This window comes from Alligator sinensis, unplaced genomic scaffold, assembly GCF_000455745.1.
Source record: "Alligator sinensis unplaced genomic scaffold, ASM45574v1 scaffold1097_1, whole genome shotgun sequence".
Taxonomy (NCBI): domain Eukaryota; kingdom Metazoa; phylum Chordata; order Crocodylia; family Alligatoridae; genus Alligator; species Alligator sinensis.
In genome coordinates this window covers 2125775-2142947 of record NW_005841950.1, presented here as the reverse complement: position 1 = coordinate 2142947, position 17173 = coordinate 2125775, and the positions used below count along the sequence as shown (strand labels likewise).

Genomic DNA, 17173 nt, shown 5'->3' with positions numbered 1-17173 from the left:
GGCATTTATATGGTTTCTCTTTGGTGCAGATTCTTGGCTGGATTGTCGTTTCACTGAGGTCTTCCAAATCTCCCTCATATTGAATGGATTTTCCCTGTTTCTCCCCTGATTTGCTTTCTTGATGCCTCTCACAAGATTCTCCTAGCTTTTTATTCAGGAAAAGATCTCCTTCGGGTCCTCCCAGCAACATCTCCTTTGGTTCCATTTGTTCAGGGCCTTCCTGCCTAGGATCCTTTTCCTTCTTCTCACTCACTGTCCCATCACCTGTTGGGATACAAAGAAAATCCAGACAGAAGTCAGTCCCTGTGCTGGGGTGAAAAGAGACACAAAAGGAAGCAGCAAACAAAAACAAGACTGTTAGAGAGAGGAACATCAACCGCTGGATCCCTTTGCAACTATTTCCCCAGCATTTGAAGAAAAGGGGACAAATTATGACTCTGTGTCCTATCCAAAGGCTGAGGAAAGGAGGAGCCTATCACATGGCGTTAGTCATAGGTGGAAACATGAGCGTTCCCCCCAGCTGGGGACAATACTGACCTGGATTAGCTTAAGTAGAGCTTCCTTTCCCCAGGGTGGTGGGGATCTTCATTTAACGGCTCCTTAGGCCCCTGGGAGACAATGCTAGTTTCAAATATTAGGAAGTCTGCTCCATGGACAGAAGATAGTTGAGACCAAGAAAACAAAGTTATTCTCAGACAAGGTTGCTCCTAGATTATACTAGGTTGGATGGCATCCTTGAACTAGCCAAACAGTTAGGAGAATGCTCATAGGGACCCTTCGGGGACACAAGACAATTCTTGGGAGATGTGTGGTTTCTCATCCAGGATGTTTAGGAGTTTCCACATGCAGGGAGTTTTCATGACTCTGCTAAAGCCCAGGTGTGCAACCTCTTACCCTTTTCCAACCCAGCTGAGACCCAAACCCTTTCCAGGAATGAAGCCAGCCCTCAGAAGGGTAGGATATGACATTTCTATGTTTGAGTCTGCACTAATGTTTAAAAAACACAGTGTAGATGAAATCCAGCCCTTTCTTGGAAGCACTGGAAATGCCGTGTTAGCATGTTGGATTAGAATAGCTCTGAGTCTTTCCCAGGGGAGAGGTTGTGGACAGGCCCTCTCTATTGCACAAAGATTCTGGAGACTCTGAGGGCATGGATACACACAACACTTAAAAATGTTTAAATGTGAGTTAAGCCTGAAGTGGACAGATGTACAAGCCTGTTAAAGTGGTTTAAATCTTCCTGAAATGGCTCAAAAGTGTATCTGGAGAATCAAAGCGCTATTTTAACGGGTTCCCTGTGAACCGGTTTTGTTTTATACATGAACACCAAGTGTTCTGTGACACAAACCTGGTCGGTCCTCCAGGCATCCCACCCTGCCTTGCTCCTCCCCCCACAACACGTTGCTGCAACTGGCTGCTCTGGTATGTAGCCAGAACTCTATTGCTCCCTTTTGTTGCCACCTTCTATCCATGCGCTCCTTGTTAAATAAAGGTTATCTTTACAACAACTATATGTCCTCATTCATTACCTCACCCCAGCCTCTCACCATGCCCCCAGGCCCTAGGAACCTAAAAGTGTGGGTCCAAGCACCCCCACCCCTCCCAAGTCAGGCAAGCTCACTGCAGACTTCAGCCAATTGCAAGCTACTGAAGTTTGCTGAATTCATGTTTAAGAGAGATTGGAAAGCAGAAATGTGAAAAGGCCCCAGACACAGGTCACCTCCCAAGCATAAGTGCAAGCACTCTTCCCTGTCCTGTTCCCTCCCTTCACTTGCCCACTGTGAGCCATACTGATCTGGGTGCTCACTCCTGTCCTCTGGTGTTGGAGCCACAGCACTCCACACAATTGTGACGGGGTTCTCAATCGATGACATTTGGGAACTGTTCAATTGTTATGGGTGTCCACACCCTGAGTCTCAACCTCCTCATATATAACGGAGCAAGGATAACGTCCGAGCAGAAGCCAACTTAGGTACAGCAGAGACCTCATGACTTTTTACTGCAACGACGTGGAGCAGAAGTTGGAGGGGAGATGATTTGGAGGGAAACACCAGAAAACTTCAAGTACTTGGGGACTGTGCAACAGCTCTGAGCACACAATGCACGGCATAGCTGCAGGCCGCAGCAATGAATACAGCGCATTTAAACAAAGATCCAGTTCCTGTAGTCCAAATGGAGTCCCTTTATTATTGCACAGAGCCGCTTGCTAATAAGGAGACAGGAACCTTTTCTCAGCAAGGCCACTATTTTATAGCTTTCCTGCAGGGCATCCCTTTGACGGGCTTTCTGACAGGGATCCAGCCTCTCAGTAAATAGACAGCCACCTCCTCAAGTGTTACAAGCCCCTGACACCTAGCAGGTGTCAAGGGCCAGCCGGAGCTGACTGATGTGCTCTGCTCAGTGTCCCCACTTGGAGGATTTGTTATTAACCTTTGACACACACTCTCATCCCTGTTTTCACATGTGTTGTCCCAAAAAATCAGCTGCTGTGCCCCCAGCAGCCTCCCGAATTAAGGGAGGCTTAAAATTTACCTGGTGGACCCACGCACACAATTCCCTTGGCACAACGAACGGGCCCTTGGCACATCAAACAGGCCCCATTCAGTATGTCTGACCCCAGACTCAATCGCAGCAGCTTGTGCAGCGCCTGAGAAAATACACCATGAGCGGAGAGTGAGGCCTGCCTTGATTCCCAGCCTCCCAAACTCCTGCAGGTCTTAACCCACTTTTAAACCAGAGAATTTAGTCTCAGGCCCTGTGGGACAAGGGAGGCCCCACGGGACAAGGGAGGCATGCTCAGCATGCCCGCCAAAATGCCCTGTGAGGCAGCACCCAGTGGGGCATGCGGGGCACAAGCCCTGAGTGCGGGAATGGTGGCCTCAAATCTAGAAGGTGCTTTCGAAATGAAGAACTGCCAGAGCAAAGCAAGGGCTGCCACAAGCTCAGCAGCATCCTCGGTTTCTCTGTCTGAAATGTCTTTCTTTGTCTCCCTCTAATATGACCAGAACTGTTGAGTAGTGTATCTGGTCCAGTTGCAGATAAATGCTGCAAATTTTGCAATTCAAACCCCTTGCCCCCAACTCCACCATCCCCATTCAACTACATCATTCCCCAAAAGGTGAACAAGCAAAGAAACAACACTGCCAAGTGCCAGTCTGCAGGGGTTGAATGCAGTACCATTTTTCATAGAGTTTATAGACATTAGGGCTGGACAGGACCTCCCAAGATCATCAAGTCCAGCACCCTGCCCAAGGGGCAGGAAGTCAGCTGGGGTCAGATCACCCCAGCAAGTTAAGGATCCAAACGTTTCTTTTACAATTACATTGAAAATGATCAATGCAAAAGTTGCAACCTTTGTGGTCATCATGCAGGCCATAACTTGCTGGAAGCACCCTGAAAGGCACCAATGTGTCAAAACCCCTGGTGCACGGGTGCCTTTCAGGATTCTTACAGCAAGTTATGGCCTGAACTATGACCACAAAGGTTGAAACTTTTGCATCAATTATTTTCAATGTAAAAGAAAAATTGTTCTGCATTCAGACCCTGCAGACTGCCACTTGGCAGGGTTTTTTTCTTTGCTTGTCCATCTTTCAGGGAACGAGGTAGTTGAATGGGGATAGTGGAGTTGGGGGCAAGGGGTTTGAATTGCAGAACTTGCAGCATTTGTCTGCAATCAAAGCAAATACACTGCTCAAAAGGTCTGGTCACATTACAGAGACAAAGAAAGACATTTCAGAGAAACCAAGAATGCCACTAAGTTTGTGGCAACCCTTGCTTTGCTCTGGCAGTTAATTTCTAAAGCACCTTCTGGATTTGAGACCAGAGAGTGATGCTCATTATTGATGTCAATAATGCTCAATTATTGATGTTCAATGCTCTATTTCTTTTACTCATCCAAGATTAAGACACTTGATGGGTTTTAACACTTTAGTATTTATACCTCCACCACAGACCACGGTACCCCTCAAAAGTTTTTGAAAGAATATCTTCACAATCAAATGATTGTACCTCTTAGTACAGACTATGTAGTTTAAGGGAAACAGGATAAGGTAACAAATATGAGTTTCCTGATTACATGCAGAATTATTAATAGTCACCACAAACCCTGAATAAAAATGTATCCTGTAATCTACAATCAAGTCAAGAAGCTTCTCAGGTGAGGTAGTTCAAAGAACTAGTCAAATCAACCCCAGGTACGACATACGTGGTGCAGCATCTGCTCAACGTCACACACATCCCTTACTTTGAGACTTCTGGCACACACAAATATCAAATGACAGGTAAAGGAAGGTGCTTAAAAGGAATTCTCCATTTTTCTACTCTCTGACAATTTAAAACAAACTCATACTGTAGACAGATAAATATATGACAGACTCTTAGAAGTCTCACCACACTTATCTATCCCATTAGGTACTGGTTACCATGCAAGACTAGCTATCCCACTGACTCCTCTACCAGCTCTGATAATGCACCCTGCACCTTCACCGCTCCCCAGGTGGAATCCCAAACTTCTCTCATTCTTAGTGTGGGTCCCCAGGCTACAATACGCTATGCACCAACTGCAGCTGCTCTTCTGCTTTGCATGCATTTGGCTCCCTTTAGTTCTTGTCTTCCAGAGCTGTGATCTATGATGAACACAGTGACCCCAAACAACTTTCATGCAACCAAGTAGAATTTAAAAGGCACCCGCCTTTGCAAGAGAAAAAAAAGTGAAAGTTTGTAGGCATGTGTACATAGGCGTATCTATGTGGGATGATATAGTTGGCGGTGGTCCTGCTTTGAGCAGGGGTTGGACTAGATGACCTCCTAAGGTCCCTTCTAACCCTCATTTTCTATAATTCTATCTTACCTCAGACTTTACAACCTATGTAGTCTGGCCATGGGACTGATGCATAAGCATCTTTATCTCAGTTCCTCCCTGAACCACCCAACTCCATGAGCAACCATGTATGACATTAACCCAGCCAGTCCTTTGATTTCCTCCTTCCTTACAGAGGCTGAGACATTCATGGAGAAACCTATTTAGCAAGCCCAAGATGTAGCCAGCACCTCATACAACTCAAATTGGTGAAACTGTCCATCAGGTATTTGTGAGAAGGACATATCCAGATTCATCTGTCCCACCTATGGTCCATTTCCTGACACTGAATCAATATGATATATTCATACAGGAAACAACATAATCACCTAATCAAGAAATACATTCCTGCATTTGTGCAGGGGACTAGACTGGATGACACTTGAGGTCTCTTCCAACCCAATGAATCTAAAATACATGCTTCATAACTTACTACAGGCATCTCCAGTCAACATTACTGGAGGTGCCTGAGTCAACATGACTAGGAATGTCAAAAGTAAAACAGGCAGAAGGCATGGTAGATATGCCCCTTATCAACTAAATAAATCACATATGCTATCATCTAGATCAACCCCTTATCAACCCCTTATCAACTAGATAAATCATATGCTAGATGTCACATATGCTATCAACTTTAACAATATGGAGATGTGGGGAGGCTGTAGCCCTGGAGTTCAAGAAAACATACTAAGTACAGAAAACATGTCCTGATGGATGATTCCCTACATCTTGCTTCCCCCTAGCAGAGCGGGAAGGGCCATGGGGAGGAAGAAAAGAAGACAACAATTCATAGGAGGCAGTATGGGAGAAAGGAAGGAGAACCCCAGGTCAGTACATCCCATTTTGTCTGCAGTGGAAGCAACATTGCAGTACACAAAACCAGATGGGTGTGAACAGGCCCATTCCTCTCACTGGGATGTTATCAGATGGAAGTGAATATCCCAGACAGGAGCCAGGCCTAAAAAAGCTCTGTGAGAGGTGAGAACTGCTCAAGCATGTAAGCCAACTCTTTAATTTCATTTATGGCCTTGAGTTTGTGCACCTCCCAAAAATGTAAAGGAGCCTTTCAGAAAAGTCATCTTCTCAAAAACCACTAGTCCATTTTGACACATTCCAGAAATACCCTCCAGCCCTTCAATGTGTTTAGAACAGGACAGTTAGAGACTGCACTTTACCACTAGCCTGTCCCCCCACTACCGTGTGTTCAGTACACACCATGTTAACCCAGGGGAAGAATAGGAAGCATGCCAGTGTCTCCTCAGGCTCTGAACTTTCTTTTCTAGTGTCCAGTGAGTGCAAAGCTCACAAGAAGACTCAAGTGGAGAAGAGACTGATTCCCCAAAGGGCTCTGGCTGAATCTCCCTTTCCTCTTCAGTGAGGGACTCATCATATGTGTGGCAATAATTACTAACACTGAGGTTGCTGCGGAGGTTTTGCATCAGAGCAAGAGTTGCATGGAAACTGGATGGCATGTGAGTGCTGTTAATGGAAAACTCGTACCTTCAAGGCATTTATTCCCTTCTTGTTCGCCTCTAAATGTGAAAATAACCCTCCCACCTGCACCCAGGCTCCCCAGCAACAACACAACTTTATTCCTCTACCCATCTCCATCACCCACCATCAAGTGTCCCAGGGCTCACCTCCAGCCAGCCATAGATCACATCCCTCGATGACAGAATGAAGCACAACCAGGAAAATAGGGGGGAAATTCCCCTTGTGACTGTCTATCCCAGTGAGGATCAACCTTTTTCTTAGGTGTGTCACAAACTAACCCTACACCCTCCTCCAAGTGCCACTCCAGTCCCCCTTGCCCTGTCCAATCTGCTGCTCTGCTTTCTGTTGCCTGCCCTGTGTCTCCTGTCTGATCTGATGCTTTGCTTTCTGTTCCCTGCCTAATATGCTGCTGTGCTGCCTGCCCCCTCCCCAATCTGCCATGTGCTGTACACAGAGGCCACCCATGCCATCATCAGCAATCCCTCAATTTGAGGATAATCTCTACCACAGCTCATTCACATGTCTTGATGTAACTTAAGAGTCCAGTCCTTGAGCCACAGATCCATCCACAGTAATTGTAGGTCTTTCTGTAGGGGAGAGTAGGCTGTAGGCTGGGATTCCTCTCCTTTTTCCGTCCTCTGTTCTCTCTTCTTTGCTTCAAGGGCAAGATGCTTTACTTCAAAATGGACTGCTGCTTGGTCAAAGTTGCAGTACAACTGGAGTCAGTTAGCAGCCAGCTTCTCCCAGCTCTTGATGTTAGTGTCTGTTTTTTTGAGGCCTGCCTTCAATATGTCCTCATAATGTTTCCAAATTTCAGCCCATAAGCAAGCTGGAAGTAAAGCACTTGGTTTGGGAGTCAAGAGTCAAGCATCCACACACAATGTCTGGTCCAGCAAACTTGGTGCTTGAGGATCACTGACTTAATGCTGGTAACATTGGCTTAGCAAAGATGCAGTCATTTGTGAAGTGATCTTTCTACTTGATGTGGAGGATTTTCCAGAGGCAATTGCCTCTTCAAGCTCTTGAGATGACAGTAGGTCACCCACATTTCATATCAATAAAGGAGAAGGGAGTTAATGCCAGTGCTGCTTGTGGCATGCATGCCACCATTTGGTCACCCTGGTCTACCCCATGTGGATTCTCTGGTGCCTGATAAGATGTGAGCTCTGACGGAAACTTTTCCCACAGTTTAGGCATCTGTAGGGCTTCTCCCCCGTGTGGGTTCTCTGGTGCGTGAGAAGAAGTGACTTGGACTGGAAGCTTTTCCCGCACTCACTACACTTGCAGGGCCTCTCCTGCATGTGGAATCGCTGGTGCTTGACCAGGGCTGAGTTCACTCGGAAGCGCTTCCCGCAGTCAGGACATTTATGGGGCCTGTCGTCCGTGTGGATTCTCTGGTGTCTCCGAAGGGCTGAGCTGTCCGTGAAGCGTGTCCCGCACTCAGGGCACTTGAAGGGTCTCTCCCCTGTGTGGATCCTTTGATGTTTCATGAGGGCTGAGCTGTGACTGAAGCTCTTTCCACAGTCAGGACATTTGTAGGGTTTCTCTCCTGTGTGCAGGGTCTTGTGCTTGATGAACGCTGAGCTGTCCCCGTAGCTCTTCCCGCAGTCAGGGCACTTGTAAGGTCTCTCTCCTGTGTGGCTCCTCTGATGCTTAATGAGGCCTGAGCTGTCACTGAAGATCTTCCCACAGCTGGGGCATGTGTAAGGCTTCTCCCCAGTGTGTGTTCTCCTGTGAACCATCAGAGCAGAGTTTACACTGAAGCTTTTCCCACAGTCAGCGCATTTATGAGGTCCTTCCCCTGTGTGGATTCCCTGATGGGTAACAAGGGCAGGCTTCTGCTTGAAGCCCTTCCCACACTCCAGGCACTGGTAGGGTCTCTCCCCTGTGTGGACTCTCTGGTGTTTAACCAGGGCTGAGTTCATGCCAAAGCCCTTTCCACAGTCGGGGCATTTAAAGGGCCTGTCCCCGGTGTGGACTCTCTGGTGGGCTGTGAGGTCCGAACTGCGAATGAAGCTTTTCCCACAGTCGTGGCACACATACGGCTTCTCTCCAGTGTGGATCCGTCGATGCGTGGTCAGAACCGACCGCCGATTGAAGCTCTTCCCACAGTCGCTGCATTTAAAGGGCCGCTCTGCCGTGTGGATGGTCTGGTGTTTGATCAGGGCTGAGCTCACCCCAAAGCTCTTCCCGCAGTCAGGGCATTTGTAGGGTTTATCAGCGGTGTGGGTCCGCTCGTGGGTGAGGAGGTAGGAACTCACCCTGAAGCTCTTCTCACACTTGGGGCACTGGTAGGGTTTCTCGGAGGTGTGGATCTTGCGGTGGGTGCTGAGGGTGGAGCTCAGGCGGAAGCTCTTCCCGCAGTCAGGGCACGTGTAGGGTCTTTCTCCTGTGTGGATCCTCTGATGCCGGGTGAGGTGCGAGCTCAGACCAAAACTCTTCCCACAGTCGGGGCACTTGTAGGGTTTCTCCCCTGTGTGGATCCTTTGGTGGACAATGAGGTCAGAGCTCACACTGAACCTCTGCCCACATTCGCTGCAGGTATAGGGCCTCTCTCCCGTGTGGATTCTCTTGTGTTTAATAAAGGCTGAGCTGTCACTGAAACTCTTCCCACAGTCCAGGCATTTATACGGTCGCTCGCCTGTGTGGCTTCTTTGATGCTTAATAAGGGTTGACCTCACACTGAAGCTCTTCTTGCACTCGGGGCAGCTATAGGGTCTCTCCCCCGTGTGGATCCTCTGGTGGGTTACAAGGATTGACCTCCGGTTGAAGCACTTCTCACACTGAGGACATTTAAAAGGTCTCTCTCCAGTGTGGATTCTTTGATGCTTGGTCAGGGCTGACCTCAGGCTGAAACATTTCATGCAGCTGGGGCATTTATGGGGTTTCTCTGGGAGGTCTGAGCTCACACTGAAGCTCTGTCCATCATCAGTGCAGTTATAGGGTTTCTCTGATGTTGGGATTTTCTGATGAGCTTTGGTATCTTTAGCTAAGTAAGTGGCAACGGTACTGCCTTCTGGTTCTTCTTTGGGGATTTCTTCCTGCCCTTCTGGTTTGCATCCATTCTCATGAGCCACCTCCTGCTCAGGGTCCTGGGGAGCATTTCCATCAGATCTGTACAATAAGATCCCATATGGTTTTGCTTCTGGTAAACAAGTCCCCTCTTTATCATTTGCCATCCTGTCATCTGCTGAAATAGAGAGGAAAAATCCAGACCCAAGTTATTCCCTGTGTTGGGTAGTAAAGAATCCTTGGAAAAGGGGAATGACAGAAATGAAGAGATAATGAGAAATAATAAAATTATTTGAAATTAGGGGCCAAATCCATCAAGGCAGAAGCACCAGGTCTGCTTCCTCATATCGCCTAATCACTTGGGAATGGAAGGAGGAGTCAGTCAGCATGGGAGGGAAGCCAGGAGTGACACCTGCCCTGAGGATATGAGTCCAGATGGAGGAAACCCTGCCATGAGTGAGACAAGACAGAACTGGAAGGAACTCATGCAAATCCCAGCTGTTTCCTTCACTCACCCTGGTTTCTGGGTTGGTTTAATAGACTCCTCACCTCTACAGGTATCTCTCAGGCTTTGCTTTTGCTTTAAATCCAAGGCTCTCAGCTCCTCCTCTTGTTCCATCAGGGAGATCTGAAGTAGAAATAACCCTGGGTTACATAGGATGTGGGCTCACGGTGCCCTGGGGGGATTTATACACTCAAGTATCCAGGAGTGACTTTTACTGATGTTTTAGTGTAGCGGTTTTCAATCTTTTTCATTTGCAGATACCTAAAACATTTCAAATGGAGATGCGGACCCCTTTGAATTATATTGACTGATCATAGTCATCTTTCGTGGACCCCTTAGACATAGTCTGCGGACCCCCAGGGGAGCAGACCACAGATTGAAAACCACTGTTTTAGTGTAAAACAGGAATGTCATCTCTGAAAGAGAAGAGTTGAACCCAGACTGGTGCCTTTCCACTGAGGGGAAATGGATCATTAATTCCTTGTGCTGTCACAGAGTGGTGCCATGCCAGGCTCAGGGCAGGCTGCTGGCTGAGTGCCTGCCTAGTGAAGGCAGCAGTCCAGAGAGCATCCAGGAGACCTGCCAATTGGCATCTCACCAGTGGGTTCCTGGGTCTCAAACAGCAGCAGTGCCAGGAGACTGCCATCCTCAACTTCCCCCTCCTTGAAAGTGTCACCAAGCTAGAGTTTTCAACTTAAGCAGCCGCAGAAGAAAGCAAAGCCTGTGCATCTTGCTGGATTTATGTAGGAATCCACGTTCCTACTGCTCTGTGTTCCCCAGTCTCAGAAAATAAATATCATGCTGAGCTTTTTCACACATGGAGGGTGTCCACAGTGACACTCACAACCAACCAACAGTTAGGCTGGGTTTTTGGTTCAGCCTCTTGCCCTTATGCCTATTCTGATTGGTTCCCATCAACCTTGGGGAACTCCAGTGAGCCTGAAAACTATCCTGGTCGGTGGAGGCAGAAGGATAATAGGGCAAGTTGCAAGATGGGTCCCAAGACCCTCTTCCAGAAGGGTCATCTTCCCACTGAAATTTTCCCTAATTAGATGATCCCTACTCATAGGGAAGTCCTACAACCCTGAAACCCACACTGATTTATAGGGCAGCAGGGGCAGTTTTTAGAGAGGTCACATGCCACCCCGGTCCCTAGTCACCATGACTTCTACTGACCCTGGTAAAAATACCACCATAGGGGCAAGTTCTAGGTACCAGTGGGTACAGCTCTGTTGACAGGGGAAAAAATGAGGAGGTCCTAAGAAGGTGGGATGGGGGACACATGGAGCCCCTTCTCTGACTGGCAGAGCCACTCTTTCAAACACCTCTCAGAAGTGAAGACATCACAGAAGTGATCATTCTTGTCTTTCTATGTAACCATAATCTCAGCTCAACTGTGTCTTCTTCCCAACAGAGATTAGTGAAGCAGTTCCCCAAATCTGCCTCTGATGGCTTGTCCCACCAGGTGAATGTGTTGACAGCTGGAACAGTTTATCAACCAGGCAGACAGAGGAGGAGACCAGTCATGAGGGTGGGGAATGGGGAAGTTCACAGAGCCCTAAGCACGTGGGACACACACAGAGACACAGATGTAGGGAAGAGAACAGCAGCAACAGAGGGGGCTCAGCCAGTGACACAATGGGAACATGGGGGGGGTGGCACAGAGGATGCCAAGAGCCCCTGGTGCAGGCCATGAGATAACCCAAAAAAGCCATGACTTGTGCTTCCAGCTCACATCGTTCTAAACTCTAAGCTGTACATTTAGGACAAGACTTCTATATAGTTTGACACATGCGCCCTCATATGGACAGTACTAGTCTACTACAGAAGAGTGGCTTTTTGCAGTTTGTTTCATTAGGAAGGGCTTAAACAAAGCACCGCATGTACCAGAATCCATGTGGCCACACTGGAGTTTCACTGAGAGAACTACGCTCACTCGGACAACTGGTAAAACTTCCTACTGCAGACAAGCTCTAAGGTGCTGGGGAGAAGGAAACAAAATGATGGTTGAGAAAGGTAGATCTCCCTGGTGGACTGAAGGAAATGGCAGAAGTTTGGAAAACAAAGAAATCAGCCAGTCTTGAAGCCACCTGGCAACACAGTAGGTACTTGGGATGTCAGGGGAAGAAAAGGAGCAATGATTTTTTTCCATTAAAACTGCAATTTGCACAGGCACAATAAAAATAAATGGGGAGGAAGGTGACCCACTCCATGCCTGCCCAGACCCCTTCCCTGGTGAAAATCACCTTGGATCTTGTGTACCAGGTGAAGAGCAGAGAGAGGAAAAGCCAAGCCCTGCCCCTGCACTGCTGGGGGAAGAAGCCACCCTCAGGCACAGTACAGAGCAACTCCTTCAAAGGTTTTCCATAGTAGTGGAAGCTGGAAGGGTTCAAATGCTCCAGCAGGTTGAGTTATACAGGGAGGAGCCTTGCGTCCAGACAAGAAATATTTCTCTGTCCCCAGGTCTGACTCCTGTTGCTGCGTGCTGTCTCTCTCCCCTCCCTACTGGCAGGGACACTCTGTTCCTAGTGCCTTGTGCGCTGCTAGCTGCATGGGAGCCCGCCAGTGCTACCAGGAGCCAGAGCCCCTGTGTGCCAGCGAAGGCAGCAGCTCTGGGACTCGCAGCCCCTGCGGAGCAGCAATGGGTACAGAGGGGCCATGTGTGCAGAGCCCCTGTGCTGCCCAGCCCAGCGCTTCCCTGAGGTCTCTCCCCATTACCTGGAGTCTCCGGCTCAGCAGCTGCTGTTGGCAGAGCCAGGGGCTGGGTCCAGCCACCGGAGAAAGGCTCCCCCCTGGGCTGGGCACCAAGGGGCTGCAGCGCAGTTCTCTCCCCAGCACTGGGGGCGCAGCTGCTGCACAGCCAGGCTCTGGGGTCACAATGGAGGAGGCAGCAGTGTCTGACCCAGGAAGGCCAACCCCCAATATCCCGAGCAGAGAGAGAGCAAGAGCAGCTTCCTCTGCCTTAGCAACAGCCAGGACCCCCTGGTGACGGTGGATGAGCTGACAGTACATGCAGCTTGGGCCGGCTCTGTGATGCAGACACTTCACAGAGACATCCCAGGGCACCTGGGCAAGCTGCTCTTTCTGCACCGTGGAGGGTGAGGCTCTGCGACAGTTCCCTGGCTGGCAGGAGACTCCAGGGGATGGGGACAGCCAGGAGGGAAAGCGCTGAGGGGTTGCGTCTACACGTGCACTTTAATGTGCATAGCTTATTTTAATGCACATTAAAGCATCATATCAAAGGGCATTTATACACATAGCTTTTTGTGCTGTGACGCACTAAAGCTCTGGCGTGTCAGAGCAGACTCGATTAATCTGCTCCTCATGTGAGTTGATACGCCCGGCGCTGTGTCGCATACATTTGTATAAATGGAAAAATGCACGTCTGCACTGGGAAAATGGCAGTGGTATGCTTTTGAACTAAAGCACCTTTGATGTGTTTTAGTTCAAAAGCACACCATCGCCATTTTCTCAGCACTGACATGCGTTTCGCCATTTATACAAATGCATGCAACACAGAACCAGGCACTTTCAAAAGAGCCCGGTGCTGCATCGCACACACGTCTAAGAATGCCCGATAGCGATGCTTTTTAATGCACACTGAAATAGGCTAATGTGTATTAAATGTCACTTAAAAGCAACATTCTCCATATGCCTGAAGAAGGGTGTTTGTGCCCGAAAGCTTGCAAAGAACAATTTTTCCAACTATTTAGTTGGTCTTATAAAATATATCACATTTACCCAAAGAACTTGTCTGCTTAAACAATGTTCACTTTAGTTAATGCACATTAAGCCAGGTTAATGTGCATTTTCCTAGTACCTCACAATGGAGGGTATTTATACACTTGCTCCAGGAGTGAGGGTAAGAGGCACTTTAATTAGAGTGGCTCCAAGAGCCTGTCTAATTAAAGTGCCCGGAGTGTCTCATGTACCAACGTCCCTGTGTTTCAAAATGACAGTAGGGACGCTTTATCTAAAGCTTGTCGAATGAGCATTGGATAAAGTACCCCCACCACCATTTTGAAGCCCAGGGAAAAATCCTGCGCATCAGAGCAGATTTGATTAATCATGTTTGCTCCACACACGAGCTGACGCGCATGGTGCTGCATTGCTTGCAGTTGTATAAGTGGCATAATGCACTTCAGCACAGAGAAAATGGTGGCAATGCACTTTTGAACTAAAACACCTTATATGTGTTTTAGTTCAAAAGTGGATCACTGCCACTTTCTGTGCACTGACACGCATTTAGCCGCTTATACAGCTACAAGTGACACAGTGTTGGGTGCTTTTCAAAGTGCCAGGCGCTGCAGTGCTTACATGTGTAAAAATGCTGAGAGGTACTAGATTTAATGCACATTTACTAAAGCGCATTTTAATGCACATGTAGACATGCCCAGGATGGTCAGGAGAGGGACTCTGCACACATGGTTTCTTTGAACCCATCTCTGCTCCCTGAGAGTCCCAGAGCAGCTGCTTTGGTTTCAGGAAAGGAAAAGCTGTGGTAATGAACACATGCAATTTTCCCACTCTCCTGTTCCCTGCATCTCATTCTGACTCTTTGCTGAAGCCTGGACCTGAACTCTGTCTTTTCCAGAAACCTGCAGGACTGAATCAGGCACAACCCTGCTGAGTAGGTGTCAGTAGTTCCCACATCTTAATAATGATCATCTAGGGTGGGACACAGAGAGCAATATTGGTACAAACCTCCTCTGATGGCGCTGCCCTTCTGCACAATAATCCATGGTGAAGAAATAACCTTTCCCCTCTTCTCTCCAGTTATCAAATCTGGCTGTTGTATCAGAGCTGGACTCCCCAGCCCCGCTTTGGCCAAGTAATCTCAGCCATGCTTTGGGCCCACCCCATCTACTCCCACTCTACCCTCCCTCTGGGTATGGCTAATATACTGGCAGCTGAGGAGACCTGGGCTGTATATCTTGGAGTGCGCTGCTCAAACATCACAGAAGACCAGTGTCAAGGTGCACTTTCCAATGGAGGCTGTTTCAAGTGGATATAATAGATTTCATAGTTTCATAGTTGGTAGGGTTGGAAGGGACCTGAGCAGATCATCGAGTCCAACCCCCTGCCATGGGCAGGAAAGAGTACGGGGGGCAAACGACCACGGCAAGGTGTTCATCCAGCCTCCTCTTAAAGACCCCCAGGGTAGGAGCCAGCACCACTTCTCTTGGAAGTTGGTTCCAGATCCTAGCCACCCTGACAGTGAAGTAGCACCTCCTGATGTCTAGTCTGAATCTACCCTCTGCCAGCTTGTGACCCCCTGAATCTACCCTCTGCCAGGTCGAATGAGACCCGTCCACCACCACTCTCTGGGTGCGGCCCTCCAGCCAACTAGTGACCCATTTGACTGTGTAGGTGTCGACGCCACAGTCTCCTAGTTTTTTTATGAGAATGGGGAGAGAGAGACAGTGTCGAAGGCCTTCCTAAAGTCCAGAAAGACTACATCCACCACAACACCTGCATCCAGGGATTTGGTGACCTGGTCATAGAATGCCACCAGGTTGGTCTGACAGGACCTGCCTCAAATGAGCCCATGTTGGTTGCCCCTAAGCATAATCTCCCCTGCTGGTCCGTCGTGGACATGCGCCAGGATAACTCTCTCAAAAAGCTTACCCAGGACTGAGGTAAGACTCACAGGCCTATAGCTTCCTGGGTCCTCCTTCCTCCCTTTTTTGAAAATGGGAACCACATTGGCCCTTTTCCAGTCCTCTGGCACCACACCAGAACACCACGAGTGCTCGTAAAGCCGTGCCAGGGATCCCGCAATGACCTCTGCTAGTTCCCCCAGCACTATGGGGTGGAGATCGTCAGGACCTCCTGATTTAAACACATCTAGTCCCTCCAGAAGTTCCCTGACTAGGTCTTCACTGACCCTAGGCCTGGGTGTGCCTCCCCCGGGGCCTACGGGAGTCCCGGTGGGGGTGGTGACTCAGTCCCTGCTCAGAAAAATGGAGGCAAAGAAATCGTTAAATAGGTTAGCTTTATTGTCTGGTGCAACAACCAGATTTCCTAGCGTGTCCTGCAGAGGCCCCACGCTACCCAGTACCTTCTTTTTACCCCCTATATATTTAAAAAAGGATTTCTTGTTGTCCTTGATCCAGGTCACTAGTCCCAGTCCCATCTCCGCCTTGGCCTTCCTGACCGCCCCCCTGCAGCCCTGAGCACCCGAGGTGTAGTCCTCCCTGGGGATGGCCCCTCCCCTCCATTGGGTGTATGCCTCCCTTTTAGCTAGGAGACGTTCCCATATGCTTTTGGTGAGCCATGGGGGCTTTTGCGCCCTCTTGCCTCCTTTGATCCGTGTTGGGATTACCTCCCTTTGGGCTTGGAGGATCGTCTCCTTAAGGAACGACCGCTATTCTTGGACACCCAACTCCTCTCCCCTCCGGGACCTCAGTTTCTCCCCGACTATTCTCCTCACCTCATTGAAGTCCACCCTCCCGAAGTCCAGGGCTGCTGCCTTGCTGCAGGCCTTTGCCACCTTGCGCTGGATGGTGAATTCCAGCAGGCGATGATCCAGTAAGCCCCCAGTAAGTTTGCAAGTGGGAAATTCAACTGCACTTTCCAGTCTAGGTGCAGACAATGACTCACCACATAGCGAGGAAGCAGTGTGGCAGGAGGTTTGGGGCTCCTGCCACTTTTAAGAGCAGGCAAGCTACAGCTGGAACAGCCTGTAGGTGTGGCCAGAGCTGACCGGAGGTGCGCTGGGCTTAAGCAGGATATAAGCCCAGGCCCAAGTGAAGCCAGCAGTAACATCTTGGTGGCTGCTGGGGGAACATTGTGGGAGCAAGAGGGCTGCAGCAGGGGAGACCGTGGTCAACCCTCAGGACAAGGGTAGACTTGAATGGCATTGTGTAGCAGAGAGTGCACCCTTGTCCAATGCACTGTGAGCAGGAAGCCTTACGAGTTTTATAATTAGCTTCCCACTGGCCAGCTTCCAGTGGTTGGATCTTGGCTACATGCTTACTTTATGGAAATTAGGAGCTCCTCCCTTGCTTGTTCCTGTGGCCTTTGGTTAAAGGCAAGTGAGATTTGGGGGCATCCAAACCCCAATCCTCTGGGCTTGGGCCTGCACATTGGATGCCTGCCAGTGTATTTGGGAGTATCTGAAGCCCCAGGTTAAAATGTCTAGGGGAGGATACTTGCCAGTTGTAGCACCACATATGGTGCTTAACCGATTGACTGTTGCTCAGTCAAAAGGTTTGGGAACTGATTTGGCTAGCTTGACCTGGAGCACAGAAAAATTTCCAAAAAAAAAAAAAAGAGAGCTGCAGACCCGGAAAGCCCGCACT

At 48.9% G+C, this 17173-nt stretch overlaps 2 protein-coding genes across 3 annotated transcripts in view; both read right to left on the bottom strand.

Moving 5' to 3' along the window:
- LOC112549718 (zinc finger protein 883-like) overlaps nucleotides 1-6817 on the bottom strand; it is an 11106-nt gene extending 4289 nt beyond the window's left edge. Inside the window, 3 exon segments of the mRNA XM_025199905.1 lie at nucleotides 1-264; nucleotides 6499-6625; nucleotides 6803-6817. The exon segment at nucleotides 1-264 is cut by the window's left edge and continues 1124 nt beyond it. Coding sequence (XP_025055690.1) covers nucleotides 1-264; nucleotides 6499-6625; nucleotides 6803-6817 — 406 coding nt within the window.
- LOC102377404 (zinc finger protein 345) overlaps nucleotides 6592-17173 on the bottom strand; it is a 16390-nt gene continuing 5808 nt past the window's right edge. Inside the window, exons 1-3 of one of the 2 annotated variants that reach the window (XM_025199820.1) lie at nucleotides 12588-12653; nucleotides 9880-9992; nucleotides 6592-9539 (exon numbers count right to left, since the gene is read on the bottom strand). In XM_025199820.1, coding sequence (XP_025055605.1) covers nucleotides 7477-9531 — 2055 coding nt within the window. In that variant the 5' untranslated portion in view covers nucleotides 9532-9539; nucleotides 9880-9992; nucleotides 12588-12653 and the 3' untranslated portion in view covers nucleotides 6592-7476. Of the gene's footprint in view, nucleotides 9540-9879; nucleotides 9993-12587; nucleotides 12654-17173 lie in introns of those variants that run through there. The other variant, XM_025199822.1, reaches the window with a different exon arrangement.